General features: G+C 33.8%; 1 protein-coding gene across 3 annotated transcripts; it reads left to right on the top strand.

Moving 5' to 3' along the window:
• Positions 1-9,493: 9,493 nt before the first annotated feature.
• Positions 9,494-13,018, top strand: LOC139893943 (protein DA1-related 1-like). Of its 3 annotated transcripts, none has more exons than XM_071877147.1 (12): positions 9,494-9,604; positions 10,236-10,357; positions 10,485-10,566; positions 10,694-10,841; positions 10,950-10,995; positions 11,108-11,191; positions 11,276-11,395; positions 11,474-11,686; positions 11,861-11,923; positions 12,049-12,164; positions 12,294-12,352; positions 12,450-13,018. In XM_071877147.1, the coding sequence occupies exons 2-12, from the start codon at positions 10,292-10,294 to the stop codon at positions 12,734-12,736; spliced, it is 1,284 nt and encodes a 427-aa protein (XP_071733248.1). In that variant the 5' UTR covers positions 9,494-9,604; positions 10,236-10,291; the 3' UTR covers positions 12,737-13,018. The 3 variants fall into 3 exon arrangements, with proteins under 3 accessions (XP_071733248.1, XP_071733249.1, XP_071733247.1); XM_071877148.1 differs by having other exon boundaries at positions 9,556-9,604; positions 10,254-10,357; positions 10,953-10,995; XM_071877146.1 differs by having other exon boundaries at positions 9,556-9,604; positions 10,254-10,357.
• The last annotated feature ends 954 nt before the right edge of the window (positions 13,019-13,972 follow it).

Below are 13,972 nucleotides of genomic sequence, written 5' to 3'. Positions count from 1 at the left end.
ACATAGGATTTCGTGAATTAGAAAGAGCTTCTAACATACAACATAAAGAAGCATGTTATGCTTACGGGTTAGTGATGTTCGCTTCTTACCAAAGTGAGAAAAAGAACATCGGATTGTAACTTTTAAATAAAACCTTCCCACAAGTGACAGATTCAGTAGTTGGGGTGAGAAACAAGGTTTTTAGATTATTACGAGGCTGTTGAACATTACCAAACCCTCGTCCTTTTGACGACATTACAACATGCTGCCTAGCTAATGGTTATAATGGTTATTTTCCACAAGACCAAGGATGGGAAGTCGTCTTAGTAAAACCAGAATGCATGACTTGTTTATGGACTTATGAATTACGTGTCTTTATTTCCTTTGCTGAACAACTTGCGTATTAACTAGATTTATCTTCAAAACTGTCCTATATCATAGTGTACTATATTTCATTTTATATGTAATATAGCGAAGTTGTAAGTTTGAAGAATATTTGTATGTGATATATTATTATAATCAGTTTTTCATATGGAATTGTAGTAGTTGAATTGTATATTAGCTACTAAGTATGAACTTAACGGGTAGGTAGTACCCGAATTTAAACTTATAAAACGCTAATATGAAGAAAAAGCTTTTATAAATGAGTTCATATTATGCTACGAAATACTATTGACTACTCTTAATATTCTGTATGATTAACTCGATTCAATTGGCTATTTTGAAGGAAATGGCACCGACTACTCGACAGACCATGAATATGAGCGAAGAGGAATTTCGTACCTTTCTTGCTGCAAACATAGCCGCAGTACAGGCTGCGCTTCATACCAACAATAACTCTGAATCTAGCAATGCAGCTAACGGCGCAAGAAATCGTGTAGGATGCTCCTACAAAGAATTCACTGCCTGCAAACCTTTGGAATTTGATGGAACCGAAGGACCAATTGAATTGAAATGGTGGACCGAGAAAGTCGAATCGGTGTTTGCCACAAGTAAGTGTACTGAAGAGGACAAAGTTAAGTACGCTACGCATACCTTCACAGGTACTGCGTTAACATGGTGGAACACCTATCTTGAACAGGTAGGACACAATGCTGCTTACGCACTACCGTGGTCGGTATTCAAGCACTTGATGAACGAGAAGTACCGTGCCAGAACTGAGGTCAATAAGCTCAAGTCAGAACTTAGAGGGTTACGAACACAGGGATTCGATATTACTTTGTACGAAAGACAATTTACTGAATTGCTCCTATTGTGTCCGAGAGCGTTCGAAGATGAGGAAGAAAAGATCGACGCGTTTGTGAAAGGGTTACCGGAGAGAATCCAAGAAGATATAAGTTCACATGAGCCTGCCTCCATACAAAAGGCATGTAGAATGGCTCACAAACTAGTGAACCAGATTGAGGGAAGAATTAAAGGACAGGAGGCTGAAGAGGCCAACGTGAAGCTAGTCAAAAGAAAGTGGGTGGAAAACGGTGATAAGAGTCCCCAATACAACAACAACAATCCCAACAATCGCAACTACAACAAACGGCACAACAACAACAACAACAACAACTACAACAATCATCCCAACAACAATAACAACCACAACAACAACAACAATCAGAAGCAGCTATACCAAAGGTGTGAAAAGTATCACTCGGGGTTCTGCACCAAATTTTGTAACAAGTGTAAAAGAAATGGTCATAGCGCGACGAAGTGTGAGGTCTACGGACCAAGGGTTAACAGAGCAAAAGGAACAAATGGTGTCGGAACGAGTAATGGCGGAGCAAGTAGTGTCGGAGCAAGTTATGCCAATGTAGTTTGTTATAAATGTGAAAAATCGGGCCAAATTATTAGAAATTGCCCGAACCAGGAGAACACGAATGGACAAGGCCGCGAAAGAGTTTTCAATATTAATGCGGCGGAGGCACAGGAAGACCCAGAGCTTGTTACGGGTACGTTTCTTATTGACAATAAATCTGCTTACTTTTTATTTGATTCGGGTGTGGATAGAAGCTATATGAGTAGAGATTTTTGTGCTAAATTAATTTGTCCATTGACGCCGTTGGATAGTAAATTTTTACTCGAATTAGCAAATGGTAAATTAATTTCAGCAGATAATATATGCCGGAATCAAGAAATTAAACTGGGTAGCAAAATATTTAAGATTAATTTGATACCAGTAGAGTTAGGGAGTTTTGATGTAATAGTTGGCATGGACTGGCTGAAGAAGATGAAAGCAGAGATCGTATGTTACAAAAATGCAATTCGCATTGTACGAGAAGAAGGAGAACCCTTAATGGTGTATGGAGAAAAGGGCAACACGAAGCTACATCTTATTAGTAATTTGAAGGCACAAAAACTAATAAGAAAAGGTTGCTATGCTGTTCTGGCACACATCGAGAAAGTATAAACTGAAGAAAAGAGCATCAATGATGCTCCCGTCGCAAAAGAATTTCCCGATGTATTTCCGAAAGAATTACCGGGACTACCTCCACATCGATCTGTTGAATTTCAAATAGATCTTGTACCAGGAGCTGCACCAATAGCTCGTGCTCCTTACAGACTTGCACCCAGCGAGATGAAAGAACTGCAAAGCCAACTTCAAGAACTATTAGAACGTGGTTTCATTCGACCAAGCACATCACCATGGGGAGCTCCTGTTTTGTTTGTCAAGAAGAAGGATGGTACATTTAGGTTGTGTATTGACTACAGAAAGTTGAATAAACTTACCATCAAAAACCGTTATCCACTTCCGAGAATTGACGACTTATTTGATCAACTACAAGGCTCATCGGTTTATTCAAAAATCGATTTACGTTCTGGATATCATCAAATGCGATTAAAGGAGGATGATATTCCAAAAACTGCTTTTAGGACGCGTTATGGTCATTACGAGTTTATGGTTATGCCGTTTGGATTGACTAACGCACCAGCTGTGTTCATGGACCTTATGAACCGAGTGTGTGGGCCATATCTTGACAAGTTTATCATTGTTTTCATCGATGACATACTTATTTACTCAAAGAATGATAAAGAGCACGAAGAACATTTGAGAAAAGTGCTAGAAGTATTGAGGAAAGAAAAACTGTACGCTAAGTTTTCAAAGTGTGCATTTTGGTTGGAAGAAGTTCAATTCCTCGATCACATAGTGAACAAAGAAGGTATCCAGGTGGACCCGGCAAAGATCGAAACCTTTGAAAAGTGGGAAACCCCAAAAACTCCGAAGCATATACGACAATTTTTAGGATTGGCTGGTTACTACAGAAGATTCATCCAAGATTTCTCCAAAATAGCAAAACCCTTGACTGCATTAACGCATAAAGGGAAGAAATTTGAATGGAAGGATGAACAAGAGAAGACGTTTCAGTTATTGAAGAAAAAGCTAACTACGGCACCTATATTGTCATTGCCTGAAGGGAATGATGATTTTGTGATTTATTGTGACGCATTAAAGCAAGGTCTTGGTTGTGTATTAATGCAACGAACGAAGGTGATTTCTTATGCGTCTAGACAATTGAAGATTCACTAGCAAAATTATACGACGCATGATTTGAAATTAGGCGCGGTTGTTTTTGCATTAAAGACTTGGAGGCACTACTTATATGGGGTCAAAATTATTATATATACCGACCACAAAAGTCTTCAACACATATTTAATCAGAAACAACTGAATATGAGGCAGCGTAGGTGGATTGAATTGTTGAATGATTATGACTTTGAGATTCGTTACCACCCGGGGAAGGCAAATGTGGTAGCCGACGTCTTGAGCAGAAAGGACAGAGAACCCATTCGAGTAAAATCTATGAATATAATGATTCACACTAACCTTACTACTCAAATAAAGGAGGCGCAACAAGGAGTTTTAAAAGAGGGAAATTTAAAGGATGAAATACCCAAAGGATAGGAGAAGCATCTTAATATTCGGGAAGATGGAACCCGGTATAGGGTTGAAAGAATTTGGGTACCAAAATTCTTTGATATGAGAGAAATGATACTTAGAGAAGCTCATAAAATCAGATACTCAATACATCCTGGAACGGGGAAGATGTACAAGGATCTTAAGAAACATTTTTGGTGGCCAGGTATAAAAGCCGATATTGCTAAATATGTAGGAGAATGTTTGACATGTTCTAAGGTCAAAGCTGAACATCAGAAACCATCAGGTCTATTACAACAACCTGAAATCTCGGAATGGAAATGGGAAAACATTACCATGGATTTCATTACTAAATTGCCAAGGACTGCAAGTGGTTATGATACTATTTGGGTAATAGTTGATCGTCTCACCAAGTCAGCACACTTCATGCCAATGAGAGAAGATGACAAAATGAAGAAGTTGGCGCGATTGTATTTAAAGGAGGTTGTTTCCAGACATGGAATACCCGTCTCTATTATCTCTGATAGGGATGGTAGATTTGTTTCAAGGTTCTGGCAGACGTTGCAACAAGCATTGGGGACTCGTCTAGACATGAGTACTGCCTATCATCCACAAACTGATGGGCAGAGTGAAAGGACGATACAAACACTTGAAGACATGCTACGAGCATGTGTTATTGATTTCGGAAACAGTTGGGATCGACACCTACCGTTAGCAGAATTTTCCTACAACAACAGTTATCATTCTAGTATTGAGATGGCGCCATTTGAGGCACTTTATGGTAGAAAGTGCAGGTCTCTGATTTGTTGGAATGAAGTGGGGGATAGACAGATTACAGGTCCGGAGATAATACAAGAAACTACCGAGAAAATCATCCAAATTCAACAACGATTGAAAACCGCCCAGAGTCGACAAAAGAGCTACGCGGACAGTAAAAGAAAAGATATAGAGTTTGAAATTGGAGAAATGGTCATGCTTAAGGTTTCACCTTGGAAAGGCGTTGTTCGATTTGGTAAACGGGGGAAACTAAATCCAAGGTACATTGGACCATTAAAGATTATAGATCGTGTCGGACCAGTAGCTTACCAACTGGAGCTACCGCAACAACTCGTGACTGTACATAACACTTTCCACGTCTCGAATTTGAAGAAATGTTTTGCTAAAGAAGATCTCACTATTCCGTTGGACGAAATTCAAATCAATGAAAAACTTCAATTCATTGAAGAACCCGTCGAAATAATGGATCGTGAGGTTAAGAGACTTAAACAAAATAAGATACCGATTATTAAGGTTTGATGGAATGCTCGTAGAGGACCCGAGTTCACCTGGGAGCGTGAAGATCAGATGAAGAAGAAATACCCGCATCTATTTCCAGAAGATTCGTCAACACTTTCAACATCTTAAAATTTCGGGACGAAATTTATTTAACGGGTAGGTACTGTAGTGACCTGAACTTTTCCATGTTTATATATATTAAATGAAATTGATATTTATATGATCAAGTGTTTCCAACATGTTAAACAATCAAACTTGTTAAGACTTGATTAATTGGAATAGGTTTCATATAGACAAATGACCACCCAAGTTGACCGGTGATTCACGAACGTTAAAACTTGTAAAAACTATACGATGACATATATATGGTTATATATATAGTTAACATGATTTTATTATAAGTATGTATCTCATTAGGTATTTTAACAATGATTTATATACATAAAAATGAGACTATTAAATTAAGAAACTCGAAAACGATATATATAACGATTATCGTTATGACAACGTCTTACTAGGTACATATGAATCATATTAAGATATTGATACACTTGGTTAATTATGTTAAATGATAAGTAAATATATCATTAAGTCTATTAACAATGAACTACATATGTAAAAATAAGACTACTAACTTAATGATTTCGAAACAAGACATATATGTAACGATTATCGTTGTAACGACATTTAACTGTATATATATCATACTAATATATATTATATATCATAATATCATGATAATGTAAAAATTTAACATCTCATTTGATATAATAAACAATGGGTTAACAACATTTAACAAGATCGTAAACCTAAAGGTTTCAAAACAACATTTACATGTAATGACTAACGATGACTTAACGACTCAGTTAAAATGTATATACATGTAGTGTTTTAATATGTATTCATACACTTTTGAAAGACTTCAAGACACTTATCAAAATACTTCTACTTAACAAAAATACTTACAATTACATCCTCGTTCAGTTTCATCAACAATTCTACTCGTATGTACCCGCATTCGTACTCGTACAATACACAGCTTTTAGATGTATGTACTATTGGTATATACACTCTAATGATCAGCTCTTAGCAGCCCTTGTGAGTCACCTAACACATGTGGGAACCATCATTTGGCAACTAGCATGAAATATCTCATAAAATTACAAAAATATGAGTAATCATTCATGACTTATTTACATGAAAACAAAATTACATATCCTTTATATCTAATCCATATATCAACGACCAAAAACACCTACAAACACTTTCATTCTTCAATTTTCTTTATCTAATTGATCTCTCTCAAGTTCCATCTTCAAGTTCAAAGTGTTCTTCATAAATTCCATAAGTATAGTTTCATAAAAATCAAGAATACTTCCAAGTTTGCAAGTCTACTTCCAAGCTTTCTAATCCATTCCAAGTAATCATCTAAGATAAAGGAACCTTTGTTATTTACAGTAGGTTATCTTTCTAATTAAAGGTAATATTCATATTCAAACTTTGATTCAATTTCTACAACTATAACAATCTTATTTCGAGTGAAAATCTTACTTGAACTGTTTTCGTGTCATGATTCTGCATCAAGAACTTTCAAGCCATCCAAGGATCCTTTGAAGCTAGATCCATTTTTCTCATTTCCAGTAGCTTTATCCAGAAAACTTGAGGTAGTAATTATATTCATAACATCATTCGATTCATACATATAAAGTTATCTTATTCGAAGGTTTAAACTTGTAATCACTAGAACATAGTTTAGTTAATTCTAAACTTGTTCGCAAACAAAAGTTAATCCTTCTAACTTGACTTTTAAAATCAACTAAACACATATTCTATATCTATATGATATGCTAACTTAATGATTTAAAACCTGAAAACACGATGAACACCATAAAATCGGATATACGCCGTCTTAGTGAAACCGGGGGCTGTTTTGGTTTGGATAATTAAAAACTATGATAAACTTTGATTTAAAAGTTGTTCTTCTGGGAAAATGATTTTTCATATGAACATGAAACTATCCAAAAATCAAGGTTAAACTCAAAGTGGAAGTATGTTTTCTAAAATGGTCATCTAGACGTCGTTCTTTCGACTGAAATGACTACCTTTACAAAAATGACTTGTAACTTATATTTCCGACTATAAACCTATAATTTTTCTGTTTAGATTCATAAAATAGAGTTCAATATGAAACCATAGCAATTTGATTCACTCAAAATGGATTTAAAATGAAGAAGTTATGGGTAAAACAAGATTGGATATTTTTAATCTTTTTAGCTACGGGAAATGTTTAACAGATCTATACAAATCATATCCTAGCTAACTTATATTGTATTATACATATATTCTAATATATTATGTAATCTTGGGATACCATAGACACGTATGCAAATGTTTTGATATATCATATTGACCCATGTATATATATTATTTGGAACAACCATAGACACTCTATATGCAGTAATGTTGGAGTTAGCTATACAGGGTTGAGGTTGATTCCAAAAATATATATACTTTGAGTTGTGATCTATATGCAGTAAGAGTGTTCGTTTGGATTAGTGATTCCGCTTCGTTATGTTAGGAGAAGCTTTTGGACGTATAGCTTTTTGAAGTTGACCGAGATTTGGGTAGTTTAACCCCAAACATCATGCTTTAGTGTCATTTGGAATTTAAACTAATTCGGTCGAAACTTGTGTTTTGTATGAAACTCGTAATTCGGGTCGATGTGGGCCCCGTTTCGTAAAACGTGTTTTATTATTGAATCGTGTGAGTTTTACATATTATAATGTGTTGTGAAAAGCGTTTCGTCTAAAAGTGTCGGGAAGTGGGAGATCATTAAACGAAAAATGGAAATTTTGGACAGCGGGCTGCCAGGCCTTGTGCGTGCCGCGCACATAAGGGGCTGCGCACCGCGCACCCTACTGTATATAAAAAAAAATTCCGCGTATTCATTTGTATAACGGGTTGGGTCGTTACAATAACCTTTCAAGTGGAGTAATATTTATTAAGATATACTGTACCATGTAAGAAATAACAATAACAATACATTAAGGTAAACTTTTTATTGTTATAATTTAGTATAAATATGTTTAGTATAAATACGAAGATTAAGAGAATAAACATATTATGCATAAATAATAAATTTAAGAATAAACATTAGTATGCATGAAATAAATAATGATATATTAGTATGCATGAAATAAATAATAATTAGTTGCATAAGTAATCATAAATAAATGTTAGATAACATAAATATAAATGTTAGTGAAGTCAATAAGAGTTAGATAACAGAAATATAATGTTAGTAAACATAAATGATACTTATGCGACAGTGTCGACCATATATAATTCAGGCAGTATAACCGACCATATATAACATAGGTGGCAGAGCCAACCATATAATAAGAACAATACAAATGCACTAAGAACTTAATAAAAGTTAGTAGTCCAAAATGTTAGTAGTCCAATATCCGATATATTTGAGTCTAACATTATTAATGGCCCAAGTCATATATTAATAGTAGTTAAGTTTATTATTATTAATAGTTTTCATTAGTCGCTCACAATACATTTTAATGTTGTCTATGATCATAATAATATATAGTTTACTAATAAGTAAAAAAAGATATCGTTAAAGAATTTCTTACCTTGATTAATGACTTGTGTTTGCTTAGATAAACCTTAATTATACGGAGCACTTCGTGCTGATAACGTGTTGTAATTTAGTAGTTTTAACTACCTTTGGCTTATTTACTAATTAGTAGAGACTTATATATATAAGTAAGAAAAGAGAGAGTTTATATATATCTCAAATATATAAAGAGTGTGTATCATTCACATTCAATTCATATATATATATATATATATATATATATATATATATATATATATATATATATATATATATATATATATATATATATATATATATAGTACTTAAACATTGGACTTTTGTGGTATATGATCGAAATTAGTAGCCACCATTTGTTGACTTTTAGTATCATAACATGAAATTGGCAGCCACTTTCATAACATATTCTTATTTATAATATCCTGCTGTAACGCGGTATGGTGCTACTTTTTATCAAAAGATATAGAATAATTTTAATAGTTTCCAGAATGTTTTTTTTTTTTCTTTTTTATTTCTTCGAATATATATAACATCAAAAAGGTATGCAACATCCTATAACTATCGAAAATGGAATAGGCTTTCACCCAACAACGATCCAAATTTGTTTTTGAAAAGCCAACAAATGTACACTCAAAGGAATATTATTACTTTTGTTATTTTTTTCATTTAATAATCATCGTCAACTTACAAAGCCATGCCACTTGGTTCCGATTCCTTTAGCCGCAATGTCAATGGAATCATCAACGTAAACCGTTCGTGTTTCCTATTTATTCACGTTTTCACCTCCCATTCAATGCCATCCTTGCATGTTTTCTGCAATAAATTTTGGAGAGATTTAAAGATTCTGCCATTGTTTTGTAAGAAACTTTACTCTTCTTGAGGTTAAATAGTTTCGTAAATGATGCTCTGTTAAATAGTTTTGATCAAACTAAAGTATAAGCTACTTAAATATTTGTTGTGCATGCATATATAAAGTAAGGATAGCTTCTGGTTTCAGAGTTTGTTTCTTTAAAAACGGATAGCTTCTGGTTTCAGAGTTTGTTTCTTTAAAAACTGAGTTTAAATTAGAAAGGGAACAAAGATTCTCGTGTTGTGCGGATACAAGTATAGGTGTCCAATATTAGGTTTTACTTGTAAATTGTTTAACATGAAAATCAAACGGAATAAAACAGAAAATAGAAAAACTGAATTTGAATTTGATTCCGGATCAATTTCAGTAGGGTTTACAAATTTGAATTCGATTTTCGGTTATTGATTCAGTTTTTGGTTTTACTTTTTCTAAGTCGATTTAATCGAGAACTGAATTCAGCTAGCATTATATTCAATTAATAATATATATAGACCACAAACTGATTGTGAAACTAAAAGCCGAATTAGATATCAATATTTTATTAATTATGAAATTTTGGTTTTTCCTTTTCTATACTGAAACCGTCGAATTCAAATTCTGTTTTTGGTTCGGTTTAAGATGTTAGAAATTTTAATTAGGTTTCAGTACGCTTTCAGGCGAAGTTGTTTGATTCCAGAAGACTATCAACCGCACAATGGATTGGCTTGGCGGAATATTTGAAGGCACCACCCATGACGTTTCAGGAAGACAATATAATTGGGTAACAAGCTTTATATAATCTTTTGTTACCAATGAATGTTTTACTTGCTGGGATTACTATATATATATATATATATGATATTTCACATGTTTTTTTATAATCATAGTCAAAGTTGTGATTTTTGTAGGAATCGCATCGAGAGATTGCAGATGTTGAACGAGCAATTGTGATATCACTTGCAGAAGAAGGAAAAAGAAAACATCTTATTAGTAAGTGATATAATCACCATATCTTAACAATATTTGTCAAAATGTTCATATATTTGTTATACGGAGTATTTTATTTCATTGTTTTCTGTACTTCCGTTTATGTGCAAATATGTTATCTGCTGGCTAGATGTTAATTCCCAGTTGAAAGAAGACGCGCATCTTGCGAGGGCCTTACAAGAAAGTCTAAAACTTGGGCCTGGATCTCGAAATAGAAATGTCAGTCGAATTGGAAATGTTTTTCAACCTACACCATTCCCATTTTTATCAGGATACAGGTAACTAAGTAACTAACTATATGCATTTCTTCATTTCACATTAGTTTAAATCTTAAAATAGGTTCATAAATTTTTTCATTCACATATATCTTATTTTTTCTTGTTTAGTAGTAGGATATGTGCTGGTTGCAAACTTCCAATTGCTAATAATGAGGTACTAAATCCAAGTCCAGCTACTTCTGTATGTTTATTTCATCAAAGTTCAATGTTTTTTTTTACTCTAATTATTTTATTTTTATTTTTTTGAAATTTTTATTTTCGTGTAGTTTTTGTTGTCTGGAAACGATGCCTATCACAAGTCTTGCTATAAACAAAACCATAATCCAAAATGTGATGTTTGCCACAACTTTGTAAGTATCAGCTTCAACTTGAAAAACTTTTTGCATATTTCAAATGTGACTGTGATGTTTGCTTTTGATTTATTTATTATACAGATCAAACCGAATGCTGCTGGTCTTATTGAATATAGGGTTCATCCTTTTTGGGGTCAAAAGTATTGTATGTTCCATGATCGCGATGGGACTCCTAGGTGTTGTAGCTGTGAAAGAATCGAGGTAAGTTTTATTTTATTTTTTCTTTTTGTACAGGCTTGTATTTTCGATACGATGTGAGTAAATTCTTGCCATTTTCAGTCAAGGGATACAAGATACGTTCCTCTTAAAGATGGTCGAAAACTCTGCCTCGAGTGTCTCGATTCTGCAATTATGGATACTACCGAATGTCAGCCGATTTATGTTGATATACAAAGATTTTATGAAGGTTTGAATATGAAAGTGGAACAAAATATTCCTTTGCTTTTGGTTGAGCGGCAAGCACTTAATGAAGCCATGGACGGAGAACGACATGTAAGAAAAATTATGTTTCCTTTTATACCGGTTGTACTGTGTTATCTTCAGATCCGTTCTTTTATATATTAGTAGTTATTTTCAAAATAAAAATGTAAGAAAAATTTATTTATGACTTTTGAAGAGAAAATTAAGAAATGGTACAATTTTTATTTAATTTTCAATTTTAATCAGGGCCATTACCACATGCCGGAGACCAGAGGACTCTGCCTTTCTGAGGAACAAACTATTAGCACGGTAAGGATTTTTATACCGAAATTATTCATTTGCAAGATTTTAAGAATTAAGAAAAAAAAAAAAATTTGGTTTTTTTTTTTTTTTTTTTTTTTTTTTTGTTGAATGCTATAATACAATGTTGGCAGGTTGTAAGGCAACCAAAAGTTGTAGGAAAGTGGGTCCCAAACATTACACTGCAGCCATATAAGGTGATCCGTCAAAGTGAAGTTACAGCAATTCTCATATTATATGGCCTTCCAAGGTATTTTCTATATATAATTTACAATCTAGGTGACACAATGGGCGGGTCATGGGTCTTAAGTTGTGATTTCAGCAGTTAATCGGATTTATTTATTCTTTGAGTACAAAATAACATTTTGCATATATACAGGTTGCTTACTGGATCCATTTTAGCTCATGAAATGATGCATGCATGGATGCGGCTTAACGGTTTGTCCATTACTTTTTTTTCATACAAATCAAATTTGCATATTTAATATTTATCTTATGTGTCTGTCATTTATTGTTGTTTCTTTTCCTTTTGAAGGCTACCGAAGTCTTCGTCCAGATGTTGAAGAAGGAATCTGTCAAGTACTAGGTCACATGTGGTTAACAACCCAAATTGCATCCATATCTGGTCAAGCTACATCATCAAGGCAATCAAAAAGGTCTCCATTCGAGAAGAAACTTTCAGAGGTTTTTAAACACCAGATTGAATCAGATACCTCAAAGGTCTATGGACTTGGTTTTAGAGCTGCTAATCAGGCTGTGCTTAAACATGGTCTTCAAAAGACCTTGTACCATATACGTCAGACTGGGAACTTTCCCTATTAACAAATAATGAACATGTTTCGGTTACGGCATGTTGCCTAACTGGTAAATGTATGACTTGGTTTTAATCTCCGTCGTCATTAAGAAAGGATCATAATGTATGAGACCGAATTACTTGGTTAAGCTGGATCAGCTGCTGTAGCAGATAGTTAGTGAGGGGCTGTTTGGAGTTGTGTAAAACACTTTTGGAATATCTTTTGTTGTGTTTTAGTGCATATATACATATATGTTGTGAAAGAATATATTATATGTAATATATATTATATATTTACACCATGATAATAAACATGAAAACTACATTTCTTTGATACGTACTTTGTATACTGTTAGTTCTTTGATACCTTCTATAATATTGGTACAGGTACTTGTTGGTGCATAAGACGTATAAGTCCCATGTTCATTACTTGTTTGTCATGTTTTTTGTTTATCTTTATTTCAGTCATTGTATTTGGAAATTTGATTATATATGAACTTTAGTATTGTTTGTGTGATTGGCTTGTATGTTTTACATTTTTAATCAATCGTAAGTTGATTAAATATAAGTTCGTTAATGTTAAATCTAAATTTCTGGTCCATCCGCACCAATAAGATTCTCATTCGAACGGATGAAACTCATCCGTGCGGATGAGTGAGCCATCTGCACAGACGAAGAACTCGTTCGTACGAATGAAGATACGGTCACTATTAATATAATCTTGCTTGTTCGATTTAATTCTTTGTAAAATGTTGGTCCTTTTGTATACATTATGAAAGAATATATACCTTTTGTTCGAAAATAGGTCCCACTACAAAGTGAAGACCTCAAAAGTGATTCGAATATGAGAGCTACACGACGCATAACTAGGGGAGATAGTTAGGTCTCGGAATATAATAGAAGTTGTACGTTAATGTAAAAATTTAAACTTTAACTTGGGGGTGGTATGAAAGAGCTATCAATACCATACCATAATATCATTATTATGTCAGAATCCCAGGAATTACATAGCCAAAATGCATTCAACGAGTTCAAGGAAACCGTGGATTAGTAATTGTAGGTTTTTTCTATTAATATAATCTTGCCTATTCAATTTGATTATGTGTCGTTATTGTTTTTGCGATTGTGATTGTGGCCTGACATTTGGTATCATAGCGGGACTACATCTAATCTAGCCGATCGTCATAAGAAAACTCATGATCTCGTGTTAAAATCAATTATTAACATTGTTTGTGTTAATATTATTGTATATACAGTACTTTTTC

Source organism: Rutidosis leptorrhynchoides, chromosome 2 (genome assembly GCF_046630445.1).
Source record: "Rutidosis leptorrhynchoides isolate AG116_Rl617_1_P2 chromosome 2, CSIRO_AGI_Rlap_v1, whole genome shotgun sequence".
NCBI lineage: Eukaryota > Viridiplantae > Streptophyta > Magnoliopsida > Asterales > Asteraceae > Rutidosis > Rutidosis leptorrhynchoides.
Note: the sequence above shows the minus strand (reverse complement) of the source record. Positions and strands in the feature narration are given on the sequence as shown.

Coding starts and splice junctions, on each gene's coding strand:
- LOC139893943 (XM_071877147.1), top strand. CDS start 10,292: ATGGATTGGCTTGGCGGAATATTTGAAGGCACCACCCATGACGTTTCA. Junction 10,996..11,107: donor TTCCAATTGCTAATAATGAG/GTACTAAATCCA, acceptor ATTTTCGTGTAG/TTTTTGTTGTCTGGAAACGA. Junction 11,396..11,473: donor GTAGCTGTGAAAGAATCGAG/GTAAGTTTTATT, acceptor TGCCATTTTCAG/TCAAGGGATACAAGATACGT.